Source organism: Fonsecaea multimorphosa, assembly GCF_000836435.1.
Source record: "Fonsecaea multimorphosa CBS 102226 unplaced genomic scaffold supercont1.1, whole genome shotgun sequence".
NCBI lineage: Eukaryota > Fungi > Ascomycota > Eurotiomycetes > Chaetothyriales > Herpotrichiellaceae > Fonsecaea > Fonsecaea multimorphosa.
The window spans coordinates 2,277,859-2,294,096 of NW_015971635.1; the positions used below are offsets into that span (position 1 = coordinate 2,277,859).

The 16,238-nt window shown below is 53.0% G+C and overlaps 6 protein-coding genes across 6 annotated transcripts; 3 read left to right on the top strand and 3 right to left on the bottom strand.

Annotated features, from left to right (window-relative positions):
- Positions 1 to 239: 239 nt before the first annotated feature.
- On the top strand, positions 240 to 1,379 carry Z520_00859 (uncharacterized protein; the record flags this gene model as incomplete). Its single annotated transcript, XM_016771379.1, has 3 exons — positions 240 to 724; positions 776 to 1,072; positions 1,139 to 1,379. 3 exons carry the CDS (start codon positions 240 to 242, stop codon positions 1,377 to 1,379), a joined length of 1,023 nt encoding a protein of 340 aa, XP_016638289.1.
- A 415-nt stretch (positions 1,380 to 1,794) lies between these two features.
- On the bottom strand, positions 1,795 to 4,656 carry Z520_00860 (uncharacterized protein; the record flags this gene model as incomplete). Its single annotated transcript, XM_016771380.1, has 2 exons — positions 1,795 to 1,882; positions 1,946 to 4,656. 2 exons carry the CDS (start codon positions 4,654 to 4,656, stop codon positions 1,795 to 1,797), a joined length of 2,799 nt encoding a protein of 932 aa, XP_016638290.1.
- Positions 4,657 to 5,028: 372 nt separating this feature from the next.
- On the top strand, positions 5,029 to 6,149 carry Z520_00861 (uncharacterized protein; the record flags this gene model as incomplete). The annotated part of the gene is made up of 2 exons (XM_016771381.1): positions 5,029 to 5,338; positions 5,401 to 6,149. 2 exons carry the CDS (start codon positions 5,029 to 5,031, stop codon positions 6,147 to 6,149), a joined length of 1,059 nt encoding a protein of 352 aa, XP_016638291.1.
- A 165-nt stretch (positions 6,150 to 6,314) lies between these two features.
- Positions 6,315 to 7,493, bottom strand: Z520_00862 (uncharacterized protein; the record flags this gene model as incomplete). The annotated part of the gene is made up of 3 exons (XM_016771382.1): positions 6,315 to 6,890; positions 6,943 to 7,219; positions 7,282 to 7,493. The coding sequence occupies 3 exons, from the start codon at positions 7,491 to 7,493 to the stop codon at positions 6,315 to 6,317; spliced, it is 1,065 nt and encodes a 354-aa protein (XP_016638292.1).
- A 436-nt stretch (positions 7,494 to 7,929) lies between these two features.
- On the top strand, positions 7,930 to 11,575 carry Z520_00863 (uncharacterized protein; the record flags this gene model as incomplete). The annotated part of the gene is made up of 5 exons (XM_016771383.1): positions 7,930 to 7,998; positions 8,061 to 8,278; positions 8,336 to 8,700; positions 8,749 to 9,016; positions 9,070 to 11,575. 5 exons carry the CDS (start codon positions 7,930 to 7,932, stop codon positions 11,573 to 11,575), a joined length of 3,426 nt encoding a protein of 1,141 aa, XP_016638293.1.
- Positions 11,576 to 12,717: 1,142 nt separating this feature from the next.
- Positions 12,718 to 14,900, bottom strand: Z520_00864 (uncharacterized protein; the record flags this gene model as incomplete). Its single annotated transcript, XM_016771384.1, has 3 exons — positions 12,718 to 12,901; positions 12,953 to 13,073; positions 13,133 to 14,900. 3 exons carry the CDS (start codon positions 14,898 to 14,900, stop codon positions 12,718 to 12,720), a joined length of 2,073 nt encoding a protein of 690 aa, XP_016638294.1.
- Positions 14,901 to 16,238: the final 1,338 nt, after the last annotated feature.

Sequence of the window (16,238 nt, forward strand, 5' to 3'; positions counted from 1 at the left end):
GAATAGGTTGAAGGGTGAATTGGTGATCCACAAAATAATGTCCGGCAGCGCGCCTCCGGGGCAATACTGGTGGCACCGCCGTGGCAGAGTCGCAGTCGATGTGTTGGACGAGGCTCTAAAATCTCGGCGCACCTTCCCCATCTACTGAGTGCTTCCAGCTTCCCAAAAGTTCGTCAAGCGGATGTCTCCATTGACCACCGGAAACACTGCCTTTCTACGTTTGAACTCGTATCAGTACGATGCCCCGTGCCACAGCCCCTCGTGCGAAGATACACGTCAAGCGAACTCCCCCTCTTCTTTTGACACAACGAGTCCATCCTCAGAGCGGCGACGGACCACGACTATGGAACGCAAAGCGACGCATCAAGACCAGCAAAGGTCTACCCTTTTTCCGAGCACATGCTCTGGTCAGTAAAGAAAAGCTACAAGAGTGGAAGAGGTCTTCATGGGAGAGGCTCAATGCCGAGGAGCGAAAAGCATTTACTCCCATTTTTCGCGAAGACGGCCTAAATACGGAATGGTGGAAGCTGGACAGGAAGAATCTCGAGAGGTTCATGGACACCCACCCGAGCCTGCGCGAGGTATCCGCCGATGTCAAGTCGTTCATCGCAGCTGGTTCGATCAATTTCGAGAGGTCGACAATTCTTCGACTATTGACAAACCCTCCCCGATACTTTGCACAGCCACATAATGTCCCTCTCAGCATGCGCCGGCAGGTGTACTTGTAAGTTCGTCTACCACCTCCACGAGAGCTATTCTAACAAGGTTTTTCCAGCCCCGATCCCAAAGATACCGTGGTCCTGATGCGCACACCGCATCTAGGTCCTCGCTACGCCGCTTTCGATGTACCGCTCCACTTCAACAAAATCGACCTGAGAGCCTACCTGAAAGACGTCTATGGCGTCGATGTCCTCCACATCCGCAGCGTGGTAGTTCAACAAAAGGTAGAGAGAGAAGACGGCAGAAATCAATACTCCAAAGGCAAATTATTTCGTCCACCCAGCAAAAAGAAAATGACATGTCTCCTGGCGAAACCGTTTGTGTATCCCGCAGAACCAGAGGACCTCGAACCGTGAGCTTACCCCAATTTTAACTCATGTCCTTTGGATAATATGCTAACACAGTTCTGCCACTGTAGCTGGGAACACGAACGATACTGGGAATCGATGAAAGCCATCGTGGAGAGGAACCGGGAGCAATCCGAATGGGGCACGATGAACCCGGACCGGAAACACAGAAAGACAATCGCCCTGCAAGCGCAGCAATTACTCAAGGGGAAGATGAAATGGGCGCCGACGTGGCAGAATTTTGCCGACGATTGGCGGGCTATGCGAGGATTGGGGTCCTCCGACGCCAACTCGCAGCCACCGTCTTCGTGACAATATTGCATTTACAGTACTTTGGGGAGAGAAAGAGCCGGAATAACCCGAATATTTGTACATTAACACGACGAAATTCTGCGTTGTATAGCTACATACCAGGAATGGCGAGGGTTGTCCGCACGCTTTTCGATTGGACTGCACGTCAGATGCACACAATACTGTACGATTGGGCACCTGTTGGCTACGTGAAGCACCAATGCACCCGTTTAAACGCAAATGAGCACGGAATGATAGTATGGTATACAACAGATTCGATTAGGACCGAAAGAAGCTATATATACCTAGGGAAGAGAGGTTGACCGTTGACGCTTGCTAAACAACGACCCGTGAGTCCAACAACAGAGAACTACCTCGTACTCCACGCCTAGACCACCTTCAGCGCGCATTGAATCCCTACGTTCCTAGGTAGATATTACAATCTGCTCTCAACTTCCGCAAAGTGTCGATCCGAGGCCCACTGCGAGTCGGGCCAGATGTAGCGAAGAGCTTCATAGACATGTCTGCAGAGAGAAAGTGTTAGCGACAAGAATGCACCGGTAGCAAGTAGAGGATGGAAAACTTACTTGACATGGACAATCTCCAAGTCCTTCTTCACCTCGTCAGGCACGTCCTTGACATCCTTTTTGTTCCCATTGGGTAAGAGGACCGTCTTGACGCCGGCGCGGTGGGCGCCGATGAGTTTCTCCTTGATGCCTCCGACGGGCATGACTCGTCCCCGCAGACTCACTTCACCCGTCATGGCGATTGTCGGGGGCACAGTCTTTCCGGAGAACAGCGAGATGAGCGCGACGGTGTGCGCCAATCCAGCACTGGGGCCGTCTTTGGGCACCGCGCCGGCGGGACAGTGGACGTGGATGGACCGTTTCTGCATGATGTCTTCGTCTCGGTCGTGCGTCAACCCCAAATCGTAGCTGTGGGCTTTCACCCAGCTAAGTGCGACTTCGACGGATTCTTTGAGCACGTCACCCAGCTTGCCTGTGAGTTGCACCCGTCCCTTTCCGGGCATATCAGCGACTTCGATAAAGAGAATGCTTCCTTGCCCACCAGACGAATAGGCGACCAATCCGGTCACAACACCGGGACGAGATTGCTTCTCGGCGATTTCTTCTTCGAAGCGTTCTATTCCGAGGATTTCTTCAAGTTCCTCGACACGTACAACAGGGTCATACTTCGAAGTGTCATTTGCGTCACGGGCGTCGGCGTACTGGACTGCCTTGTAGCGACACACGCTTCCGATTTCGCGCTCGAGGTTGCGGACTCCGGATTCACGTGTGTAAGATGTGATGATGGTATCCACGACATCATCTGGAATGACGACTTGTCCTTCAGAGAGACCATTGGTGCGGATTTGTTTGGGTATGAGATGTTGCTTGGCGATGTGACGCTTCTCAACTGTCGTGTAGCCAGCCAGGCGAATCGTTTCCATTCGGTCGAGGAGAGGCGGCGGAATGGTATCCAGAGAGTTGGCCGTGGCGATGAAGAGGACTTTGCTTAGGTCGATAGGAATGTTGACGTAGTGGTCATTGAAGCTGTGGTTCTGTTCTGGGTCAAGAACTTCAAGCATGGCAGCTGAAGGGTCACCGTGAAAATTGTTCGTGCTCACTTTGTCGATCTCGTCAAGGAGGAAGACTGGGTTGGCCACGCCGACTTTCTTCAGGCCACTAACAATCAGACCTGGCATAGCCGCCACATACGTCCGACGATGGCCTCTGATTTCTGCTTCATCCCTAACACCGCCCAGGGAGATGCGATGGAACTTTCGACCAAGAGAAAGTGCAACGGACTTTGCGAGAGAGGTCTTGCCTGTACCAGGTGGTCCAACCAACAAGAGAATCGGAGACTTGTCCACCATGCGCTTCGACTTGAGGACATGGAGCTTGGCAGTGGCTGCATCTTTCTCATTGTCTGGGATCTGCTCGACCTCCCTGTCCTCCCCATCTTGAGTGGGAGTAAGCTGCTTAGTGAGACGAGCAATTTGTTGATCGACATCGGCGTTGACAGACTGCTTCAATTTCAAGACCGCGAGGTATTCGAGCAATCTCTTCTTGATCTTCTCGAGTCCATAATGATCGTCATCAAGCTGTTTACGAGCCCGTTTCAGGGTATCAGCGCCAAGTTGATCATCGGTGACCTTTGTCCACGGTATCTCGGCCAAATTCTCAACGTAAGTGCGAATCACACCATACTCAGCGTTGGCCGGGTTCATCTTCTTCAGTCGTCTAAGTTCGCGCTCCGCGACCTTTTGAGCCTCAGGCGACAAGCCAGCCTCGGCCACCTTCTTCTTGAGTTCATCGACTTCGTTAACTTCGTTATCCTCGTCGTCGTCACCACCCCGATTAGCACCAGGCATTCCGGGCGGCGTCATGCCGTTGAGACTAGACATTGCTCGCCTCGCTAGGGCTTCGCGCTGCTTTTGGTTCAAGTCGGAAATATCAACACCCATATTGGATGGCAGGGTTGTTGAGGTTATTGTGGTGACTTTGATGTTTCCATTGATGCCTGAGATCTGCTTGTTGAGCAAGGCAAGGACGCGCTCTAGTCTCTCATGTAAATCCAGTGTGCTCAAAATTCGAAGCTTCTCCTCAAAACTTGCTTCCACAATATCCGTCATGAAATCGGCCAGTTGGCCAGCTTGAGAGAGGTCTTTCTTTGCGATGAACAGCTCGAAACGGCGGACAATTAAAGGGGACAGCGCCATGGATGCCGGGCGGAAGAGAGATGAGAGCCTTAGCAGGGTCAGAAGCTCACGAGATCGTTGCTTGAGCCGGGTGAAACTGGCGCGAAGGTCACCGTCGTTAAGGTCGGGCACTTCATCCTCATAAAATGTAACTTCGGCTTCAAAATATGGTCTTTCATGTTTAATCTTGTCGATCTTGAATCTCTGGATTCCTTCCACCAGTAGATACGGATCCGCATTGGGACTCCCCTGGACACTCACAATCTTGGCCAGGGTGCCGTATCCATATAAATCCTTCTTTCTAGCCTTGCCTGGGTCTATGTCGGCATAGTCATAGTCCCGGCTGCTCTCTTTTGCCGCGCTGTCGAGCAGTTCCTTGCCATCGGGGCTGAGAAACGGCGAATTCACAGGAACGCAGCCGACGGGTAGTTGAGCTGAGCCGGATCTCGACTTGGTGGCCCGTTGGAAGGCCGATGATAGGAGGAGAGGGATGTCGGCACGGTTGGATACTGAGATGCGGAGAGTGACACCGGGCAGAAGGACGGAATCCTTCGCCAGCGGGATAAGAGGTATCGTTGCCTTGGCTGTGTAGCCCATGTTGAGGTATCAACGGGGTGGACCGCAGTGAAGGAAGAGAAGGTGGTAGAGAAGGGGAGAATGAGGTTGTTATTGATATGCTGGGGATAGATTACTGATTCGGCAGCACTTCGTCACTTGGTTGTTGGCCGCAGCCGCATGGAAGATGCTCGATGCACATCGGGAGTCGAGGTCCATGGTGATCATCATTTCCACTCGGGATCCAAGATGCTTGCCGAGGCACGTCACCCGCAGCACGTGACCCTCTTCGGCGCGGCAAGGCTCCGCGCATATCGGACGAAAGTGGAACCACCACCACAACTGCCATTCATCAAAATTTAATTGACCTGCTTTGCCTTGAGTTTCACTATACACACTTGCTACAGGGTAAGCATGACGACCATCGCGGTTGTGTCAGGCGAAAATGCCGCGGCCAACCCAACCGAGTCAGACTCCAAGACGACGTTCAATGTCGGGACTAGAAAATCCAAACTCGCTCTGGTCCAGACAGATATGGTCGTTCAGGCATTGGCAGCGGCCTGTCCCGAGTACGTCTACGCCATCAAGGCGCGAGATACTGCAGCAGGGGACATTGACAAAATCACGCCCTTCAAGGATATGCCCGTCAAGAACATTTGGACCCACGAATTGGAGACACTCATGATGGAGGGACAGTTGGATTTCCTGGTTCACTCACTCAAAGGTTTGCGCTGTCCCGATACAGATATATGAGTTATTGTCCGATATACTAACTGATGCCAATAGACGTTCCCACTCAGCTACCTTCAGGTTGCGAGGTAGGCGCGGTGCTGGAGCGAGGAGATCCAAGAGACGCCTTCGTCATCAAAGCTGGAAGAAAAGCTTGCAACATACAGGATCTCCCTGCTGGGTCAGTCGTAGGAACTTCCTCCATCCGACGAACTGCCCAGATTTCACTCAAATATCCACATCTTCGGGTGGTCGACGTCAGAGGTAATGTGGGAACTCGCTTAGCTAAGCTCGATGCTGAGGATGGACCTTTTGATGCTTTAATTCTCGCCGCTGCCGGACTCATTCGCCTTGGGCTCGGCGATCGGATCACTCAGTATTTAGATTCCAAAAACGGTGGAATGCTCCATGCCGTTGGACAGGGAGCTATTGGCATCGAGAACAGATCGTCCGACGATCGGGTGCAGGGCATGTTGAACCTAATCGATCATCAACGGACTCACCTTGCTACAGCAACCGAGCGCAGCCTCTTGAAGACCATAGAAGGAGGATGCAGTGCTCCGCTGGGGGTGGAGACGGCATGGGAAGATGGTGGCTCCCTTCTTCGAATGCAAGCACTCGTGGTCAGCACAGACGGCAAAGAAAAGGCCGAAATCGACATGACCGAGAAGGTCCAGAGTCGGGAGGACGCGGAAATGTTCGGAATCAATGCTGCGACTGAACTGCTTCGCAGGGGTGCGGACAAAATTCTCGCAGATATCAAAGCGAAGCGGCCTACCACCGTCGCAGACCTTCAAGAGACGTGAGTGAAGGCATCTAGGAACAGTTTGGGCCTCACTCGCTCGGCATCGCCGCTTCTGCTTTGAGTGATGAGCGGCGAATGGAAGAGCTGGAATTGAAACTACGACTTGCTGTCCCAAGAATCCCGTCTACGGCAAATGCTCAGTAGTAGCATTGAAGCCAGTCAAACTCTACCCCCGGTTCAACGTGTTTCCAGCTCCCTTTGGATTGGCCTCGACGAACTCGTCCCACTCTCGTGCCTTCATTGTGGCAGCATCAACTTGCTCCATATTGTCCTCATCGGGCTCGGGCTGAGGCGCGTTAGCGTTTCCTCCGCCGTCGATAATGCCACCTCTCCGCCGCTCTTCTTCGAGGTATTCGTCGATGCTCATGGTGGGGAGGTTGTGGCCTGGCCTAAACACGCCCTGTCGCAGTTGGGTTCTCTTGTCTGTTAGAGTGAATGGCTGGAGAGGTTTTCCACTGGAGCTGAGTAGAGGACCTCCTCTCTTTCCGAGGCCTGCCATTGTGGCGGGTCCATCTAGACGCTCCGAATAAGAATCCGGTCTCACAGGAGCTCTCTGGTCTGGAGGTGGTGGTCCTGGCCTGGCTGGCTCAGCATGCCGCATTTGAGACAAGATTTCCAGCTCCTGTGTTATCATGTCCAGCGATGAAAACGCCTTGTTGACTAAGAAAGCGATCTCGGCCACGTACAGGCTCCTGATGGTCTCGTCGTCAACGTTTGATTTCTTCGATTCATCTCTCAAATACTGTTTTGTCAGTGACTTTCGCCCCCTTGATAGCGATCGAGGGGTTACAAACCTGGAGCCTCTGCTTCAAAGACTTCTCTTCCTGGAAGCGGGAGATCTTGATCCTCCGTTTCTCCTCAGGGCTGTTAGAGGAGACTATTCGGAATGAACTGCGCTGCTCGAGGTAGCGTTCGTAGAGCTCCCGATCCGAGGCACCCAGTAGACCATATTGATCTATCCGGGTCAAAAACTGTTCGAATAGCTCCGCGGCATCCCGTAATGATGACTGCCTGTTTTCACCATATCCTTTGATCTTGACTTCTGCCAGTAGACAGTCGACCGTCAGGTATCTGAAAGACAAAGTCAGCCAAGAACTGGGACTAGTGAGCTCGCTGCCCTTCTCTCTACATACTGCAGGTCTTGTGTAGAGATGTCCTCCACTTCTTCATTCGTGCTGAACAAAGAGAGATCTTGGATCAACTTGCGGCATTGTTCGAGGTTATCGATGATGGATTGAAGCGAGTGCTTGAACGTCGCGCTTCGAGGGTCGAGGCTATCCAAGTCCTCTTGCTGTTTCTTTGCTTGGTTGAACAGGGCCTTTAGAGATGGTTCAGGCGTGTCCATGATACCGTCGTCTTGTTTGCTTTGATGTCTTGAAGAGTCCAAGTCCTGCTTTTGGTGGGATGAAGGGTCACTGCGCGTTGTTGGGTTGGTGGAATATGCTTTCTACACTTGATCCACCGCTTGCTGCATCAGACACACCGGTTTGATCGCGGTTTATAGTGAAAGAGTTGCTTAGCGAAAGGTTGGAAATCCGGGGGCAAATATCACCGGCCAGAGGGCGATTCACTCGATTCACTCGCACCAATCAGAAATGCATACAGTGCCAAGGCCGAATATCGCTCGAGACTTGAATCTTTTTCCTAAAAGTGACGATTTCATGCCCTGCAGCCAGTGACTCACCCCTGCTGACCTTCTATTTCCATTGACCTCGCCTCTTTCTCTTGTCTCTCTCGGAGATGTTGCGAATGGGCCAACGGAGATCAATATGGCCTCCCCAATGTCTCCCCAGGAAGGCAACGCCAACGATGAGATCCCCATGGAGAAAAACGCCGGGCTCGTGATGGGCGTACGTCAGGACTCAGTCCCTGTACAATTGGCTTATTCTAACTAACAGATGGGCATGTACAGACAAATAACAGCAGCATCGTTTCCAAAAGAAGTGTCGAGAGATTGTACCTTCCACAACCGCACTTTTATCGCTACTTTGTCAAGAAGCCGATCCGTCGGTCTCCCACCATCAACCGCGGATACTGGCTCCGCATGAGAGCAATCGACTGGGTGGTCAGGCAGTTCCTGGAAAAGCCCTCTGACTTAAACAAGGTCATCATCAATTTGGGCTGTGGCTAGTGAGTAAGGATGCCAATAGCCTGCCTGGTGGGATCAAGCGCGACTTACTCTTGTAGCGATCCACTTCCGTTCCAATGGATGGCCCAGCATCCAGACTTGTGTGGCAACACCAAGTTCATCGACGTCGACTTCGAAGAGCTGATGATCAGCAAGCGAGAGATTATCTTGAATACCCCCAAGATGAGCGAGATGCTCTCGACGACGCCGGACAGGGGCTCAATGAAGGGTGTTGTGCTGGATTCGGATGTCTACGTCGCAATCGGATGTGATCTACGAAATCCCCCAAGATTGGAGCGCCTACTGAGGTCCGTCGTGGACATCGACCAATGCCTTGTACTATGTGTCGCCGAAGTCAGCATCACCTACATGGCTACAAAAGACGCCGATGCGCTGATCGCTTGGACTTCTACGTTATCTCCAGGTATATCTAGGCCTTCTTAGTGCCGTACAAAATGACTAACACACGCAGACGTCACATTCTGCCTGCTGGAACAGCAGTCACCGGACCGTCCGGACAATCCATTCACGGCGGCCATGTTGAAACATTTTGCTAAACTAGGAACACCACTTCGCTCTGTACTCACTTATCCCGGTTGCCACACGCAGACATTACGCTTTCAGGACGCCGGCTTCCCTCATGTTGAGATGCAAAATTTATGGGAGCTTTGGGCTGATCCCAGGTTCCTGTCCCCATCCCAAAGAATTTCTCTGGATGAAGTTGAGCCCTTCGATGAGTGGTGAGTTGAACGCAGATCGCGAGAATCACTGAAGTACTAATTCTTGGACTTAGGGAAGAATTTGCGCTGTTCGCATCTCACTACTGCCTAGTGATTGCACAAACAGGGCCCGAACCTCTCGTGCCAGAGCAGCAAAGATCGAGAAGGGCATCAGTTGATAGTTTGGCATCAGACATGTCAGCAAGGACCGTCTCGCCCCACAGAGACAATACCCAATGGTTTGCGTACAAGTATTCCGCAAATCCAGAGCAAGAAGGAAGGACCCATCACGGCTCGGCTTTTATAGTCCCAGGTCAAGATGCTATAGCTGTTCATGGTGGCGTTGGCCTCCGAGGTCGCTTGTCGACCACTTCCGTCTACACATCGACAGATTCGACACTTCCATATCCCTCCGCTCCACCAGAGGATATAGGCGCTAGGTGTTGCCATACTATCACAACACTCAGCAATGGACAGAACCTTCTCGTTGGCGGTCGAGGTTCACCGTCCTCGCCCATGAAAGATTGCTGGCTTCAAACGGACTCAAAATGGGAAAGAGTCCATGATCTTCCCGAGCCCCGTTTTCGGCATCGAGCAGCGGCTGTGGTACTTCCTTACGATCAATATGGCGTGGTAGTATTCGGAGGGAAAACCTCGGCAACCCGGATTGCGATTGATTGCCTGCTATGGGACAAGGAAAACGGCTGGCAAGTGCTCCGCAGTCTCAAACAAGACCCTATGCCACGGTTTGGGGCGTCTTTTGTCCGCCTGGGCTTTAATCATGGTCTGCTCCTAGGCGGAATGCGACAGGATGGAGTTATTTGTCAAGGGCTGTGGAAATGGAGACTGATCATCCGGGACAACAAAGTCATGGGAATCAATTTCAGGGTATCCACGGCTCTGGACGCCTCCGCGGGCATCTGGCCGTGGATGAATCGCCTCGGGGCCTCTTACAGCGTGATCAGAGACGAGCTTCTGCTCATCGGTGGAGTGGCAAAGCACGGCTGCATACCCAAGGACTACGAGATCTTGTCCATTGTCGGCAGTTTCTCTGCCTTCAACGATTACGAGAAGGAGATGGATTTTCGGGTTGCTTGTGTGTTGCCCAAGAGAGACCCGAATGTCCCACGGCCTTTTCTCATTGGTCATTCGACACATTACACCGCACGACAGACTACTTTGATTGTGGGCGGAGGGGCGACCTGTTTCAGCTTTGGGGCGTACTGGAACCCTGGCTGTTGGCTTTTGTATGACCGAGAGGCCGGACTCAGTTCACACTGGACGATGGTGAAGCCAGAAACCCGAAAACTTGCCCCTCAGTCGACGCCGCAGGGCGGTGCACCGACAGCACGCATCTCAACTCCGATCGAGCATATCAAGATTGAAACAGAGCAAGATTTTACCCGTGTCCTGAGCGAGGGCAGGCCCAAACTCTTTTCGGATCTGGATATTGGCCAATGTACATCTACATGGACGGCAGCATATCTCCTCTCCAAGATTCCACCTTCAAAATCCGTCGTCGTGCATTCCGCTCCCGGCAGGACGATGAACTTCCAACGCAAAGACTTTGCCTACAAGACGACCTCATTCCACGAATTCATCCACCAACTCGATTCCGACCCAAATGCACACATGTACCTCCGATCGATTTCGAGCACGAATCCAACCTTGTCACCCGCCGATTTTGCCAGCGACTGGCCCGAACTCGCGCCCGATTTTGCCGTTCCGCGGGAACTCTCGTTTGTCGTGAGGAACCAACACAGCAGTCCCTTGCGGATCAGCGCAAATGTGAACATGTGGCTGCATTACGATGTCATGGCCAACGTCCTCTTCCAGATCCGGGGCACTAGGAAACTGATATTGTTCCCACCGGGGGATCTGAAACACCTAAGTTTCCCGCCTGGGTCGACAACGTCCAGTATTGACATTTTTGAATCGACCCAACAGTCAGGAGAGGGAGGAGAAGACACGGTGAGGGTCGTGCCGGGTACGAAACCTCACATTGCTATTTTACAGCCCGGTGACGCGTTGTACATTCCACCGCTGTGGGCGCACACGGGGACACCATTGCCTGCAGGCGCTCCGAGGAAGGCACAGCAGCCGGTCTCACTATCAACATCAGAAATAGCGTCCACTTCTACATCCACTTCTACTTCAACGTCCGCAGCCGCAGCCGCAGCCACAGCCGCATCCCAGCCTACACCCGAATCACCTTCAACCACCACTAACCCCTCCACCGCCGAAGACAGGATTAACATTTCGGTCAACATCTTCTTCCGCACTCTCCACTCCACCAAGTACGCCGCTGGGCGAGACGTGTACGGCAACCGCGACCTCGCCGCGTATGAGGACGGGCGCCGCGACGTGGAGAGGATTGTGCGGCGGTTTCTGAAGGTTGACACCGCTGAGGGGCCGGAATCCTCCTCTGGAACTGGAACTGGAACTGCAACTGAAACTGAAACTTCTACAGGTGGAACCCCTACTACTGGACTGGACACGGGCGTGATTCCAAGGGATATCGTCAGGGCGTATTTGGAAAGGCTGGCTGACGAGTTGAGGCAGAGGGCGGAGAAGTTGTAGTAAATTCCTACTACCTAGTTACAATAAATACCGGCATACTGGGTGGATGACGCATATACAAGGCAAAGGGCAAAAGGTGAAAAGGGAAAGGGAAGAAAGGGAGAAAAGGGGTGGAGGAATCAACTTTCTCTGCTCTGCCACCTGGCCACCTGGCCACCCCAGGAATAATTGCATATGTACTCGATAACATGTTTGAGATATTTAATCAATCGGGAAACGGAAAATAAAATGGTAGAACCGGCAGAACCTTTTCGTCTCGCTATAATTGAGGTTTTCTCTGCCACCCTACCCTGCTCGGAATCATTTGTAGGTAGATATATTACCTAGGTACCTAACGAGCTAGTAGGTAGGTAGGTATGTTTTTGATAAGATTGGGAAATAAAAAACGCTCGCTGTCATATATAATAAAATGGTAAGAACCTCTTTTGAAACCCAGATACTGGTTAGCTACAATCGAGGTCTCCCACTGTCCTGTCCTGTCCTTTCCTTTCATGGCTCGCGCTCCCCCCTTGGAGCCGGGATTCCCAGAGATTGTAGATAGGTAGGTAGATAGGTATTATAACCCCCGGTATCCCCAACAACCAGCAGCTTTTATGACAAATTCCCAGAAATCGAGACTGGGAGGAGGGGGCACTTAGCGCACTGCGCAGCGCAGCGCGACATCGCAACGGCTTGAGTTCCCACTGAGCTCCTGTATCCAATGAAGGTATAGGACATCATCAACATGGATCCCAAAAACTTCCCATTGCGTGCCCTCCCTCTCGAGGTCTTAGGGCTTGTCCAAAAACTATCCTGTCCAGGATCCACATACAGTACGCCCATCATCAGGTCTTCATAACAGTCATTCAACATCCCTCATCCATCATAGAGGTATCCAATCCGTAACAGCTGTGGTCGTGACACATTTGACTCATCGTACATCAACACAATATCGTCACAACAACGACTACTTCAATGGGTATCAAAGGAGTCCGCCTGTCTGACCAGGAGGACAGGAGCATCAGGAACGCTCCAGCTCTTTTTGACCCTGCACTCGCTCACCCTGCCTAGGGAGAGTCAACAGAGGAGCCCAAGTTTGCGTTTGCGTCCGGCAACAACCAGGGGCAGCAACGTGGGCAGGCGCGATCTGGGACACTCAGGGTTCATGACCGTGCGTAAGGCCGGTTCATTGCAGCAATCTCCCTTGCCACGGTCGCCCACTCAAGTTCCCGCTTGACGATCACGCCGCGTTTCTCTTGCTGCAATTCGTCCCACTTCATCAATTCGTAGACGAAGCGGAGGTGCGGTTGGATGATGACGTTGAGGCGGCGGGCGCGAACAAAGCAGCTGCAAAGGATGTGAGTGTTGACACGGAGTGCGAGTGACCGGAGGACTTACTATGCACGGGGGAAACTCAGCCCCTGACTTGCCATGACTTCGGCAATGCAAATGGTTGCGGAGCGAGAGACGCCAACACGGCAGTGGACTAGGGTCGCTGTGCCATCCTGCTTTCCTCGTTCTGGACGGTGTCAGTCACCCACATTGTGCAATTCTGTTGTCCCTCAATGGGAAACTTACCAATGAATTCTAGACATCTTTCCATCTCCAACGCCAACTCATCGATCCCGTTATCCTGCACGCGATCCACCATCATCAGGTTTTCTCGTCCCCAGTCGTTGACTTCCTGCTCCGTCCAGGAGACGGGCTCACCGACGCTCAAAATCCGCCGGATGCCCAATAGCTTGAGCATTTGGGGGTTGTTCGCGTGGGTCAGATTCCCTAGGTACATGTACGGGAGAATGCGACTTGGCAGGCTACCGTCGAGTTTGGCCAGCCAGGCCGGGGCTTCTATGGAGGCTAGTTTTGAGGAATCGAAATTTGGAGACTCTGTCAGAATGCGGCCTTGAATGGCGTTCAACAGGGAGACATCTGAAGGATAGGCGAAGAAATTGCGCTGCTTCTCACAGTGCAAGCGTATCCACGCCTCGTGCAAGGGAACACCCTCAGCGTACATGAAATACGCGACGGCGAGCATCGAAGTTTCGGTGTACCCATCTGCACAGTGCAACAGGACCCGACGGCGCCGAGGTGCAAATTCAGTCATCTGAATGTCGCCGTCCTCGTCTTTGCATTTGCTGACAGGTTTCATGGTGTGGGTGAGGTTGTATAGCCATCGACACATACGCAGGATGCCGTCGACCTCCACTTGCGACCATGATGGCGGTAGAATACTTCCCGAGCTAGGGAAAGTCAGATGGACAGGATCGTCATCTTCCTCGCGTTCTTCAAGCTGTTTCAATTTCGCAGCCAGAAGTTTGTCGTCAGGAAGTGAAGCGTGATCGCTAGCTTCGACATAAAGATCATAGCTCGGGTCGTCGAGGCTTGATGGCGGGTCAGTGTAGGGCCCTGGTGACGGGCCTTGGAAAACAGCATTCGAGATTTCCGAAGCCTTGGACATGGCGCACATTTCTCGCCTTTCTTGTTGGAGGAAGTCAAGGTTATGGTCCTGATATCTGCCTTGGGAGTCGACGGCCACCAGTTCCGGATATGACTGCTCAAAGTCCTCAAAGGACTGCGTCAACACGAAGGTGTTGAAAGTTTCTGGACATTGGCCGGTGTTTTCTAGCTCCCTCCGCCATTTCTTCTGCACGGAGGCTGTTCTCTCCGCCACAGACTTGATGATACGGTGGTCTGTATCTTCGTCGCCATACACGATGACATCGGACACCAGTGCCATCTTGGCCGCTTGTATATGGAAATTGCGCACCGAGAAGCCCTCTCGAGGATCACACTCCACAAAGCCGTGACCATTGCTCTCTGACAGGTTAAGGACTTCATCTGGGGCAAGGGCACCTTTGATCCTCGAGCGACTCAGGTCACCGCCGGCCTTGATGATGGTTATCCCTCGCAAGCATTTTGGTATTCTTCGCAGCGACTTCTTCCTTGCGACAAAGAAGGCTAACTGAATATGGTTATCGGGATGGAGCCCGTGGAGCCATGGAAAGACTGACGACGGGTGTGGAAGGGGCTGACGCGAGTAGTGTTCGAGGGCTTCGGCTAGCTGTTTGGCCGAGATGCCATATATCGGCGGGGAATTGCACAGCCTCTGGTAGTTGCTTGGGGGATGCAGGAGCGAGGTGGGTTTGGGGGCGACGTTTCGTAGAGGAGGAGAGTTGGGAGGAGTGAGTTGCGTTTGTGAGGGCACCGGTCCTGGTGGGCAGTAAGGTATGTGTTTGTTGGGGATGGGTGTCGAGGATCGAGCTTGATTCAATGAAATGGTCGGACCGAGGGGTGGAGGAGTCGACTGGCGAACTTGGGGTTGTTGTTGGACCACAACTGTAGCCATCTTCTTTTGATTGACCGGAGATGAGGTGAAATATGAAGTGTTTTGGTATCCTGAGCAGGAAACCCCTCCCAGGCTCGTCCTGCACCCACAGGAGTCCTAGCCGGTCCTGCACAACAGCAGGTATCGAGGGAAGAGGAGAACACGTGCTGCTCAGTAGCTCTTCGTCGGTTGGCAACGACCAGAATGCTAGGTTTGAGGAGGGACGAGATCGATGTATTTCCTCGCTGGGCCGCCCTCACAACGTTATCAACAGGTGCAGGTAGAGAGAGGTTGGGGCCAATGGAGGGCAGGATATAGTTCGATACGAGCGGTGCCAGGCACGTCGAGGTAGATGCGGGGGTATAGAGAAGAGATTGAAGGTCGACTCTGAATCCGGACCGTGGAGGCTCACAAGAACAAGAGCAATGGAAGTATTCACAAGCATTCAAATGGAAATAGTTGTGTCGAGTGGTGGAATGCTCACAGCGGGCGGGAAAGTCTGGAGAAAGGAAGAGAGGAGGAGATCCACTGTAGACGAGGTGATGGTGCTTCCTGAAGGGCGGGACGAATACTGGGTGCCAGTGGGTGCCAGTGGGTAGAGAGGGGAACGGAACAGAAGGATGGTGGGGTTCCATCATGCTGCAAGCACGGGCCTGGGCCACCGCTGGCCACCACTGGCCACCACAACGAAGCCCAAGCATGTCGTCCATCAGCTCATCAGCCCATTGATTGTCGAATGTTCGGGGGGAGCCAGGGCTAGGCAGACTCTTCCGTGCCAATGGTCCACTAGCGATGCTTGGGAACGCGAGGGGGCGGTTCGTGGTGGGGGACCCCCGGAGACTTGACTGGTGGAAAGGCCCCAAGAATGGCGTCTAGGGAGTGCTAGCTGCTGTTGATGGGCTCCGGGGCAGGCACATCGCGAGGGAAGGCTAGTTCACGGTTAGTGGGCTCGGTGGGCTAGTGGCTTCGACCACTGCAGCCATGCATTAGCCGAACTCATTGAGCTTCAGACTCGAGAGCATTCCTTTGGCATTGTGATAACGGCGAGAAGGAAAAAGTACGGGTGTGCTCCATGCCAATCCTGAGTAATCCTCAAGCAAAAACATGTGGAAGCCCAGAGGGGGAATGCATTGTGAGCATCCGGCGTAACCAGGGTTGGGGTTGGGCTTGAAGCGCAGGTCGAGACGCCGTAGCACCGCAATCACCAATTGGCACCCCATTCAAGATCCCACCTGCTCTAGCATCAGATCCCTGCTCCCAATTCAAACCGTCGACTGGTCGATCCAGCCTTTGGCCTTGCCGAGGTGAGAGGCCAGCGAGAGACCAGCGAGAGGCCAGCGAGGGGTTTTGGCCATGGTG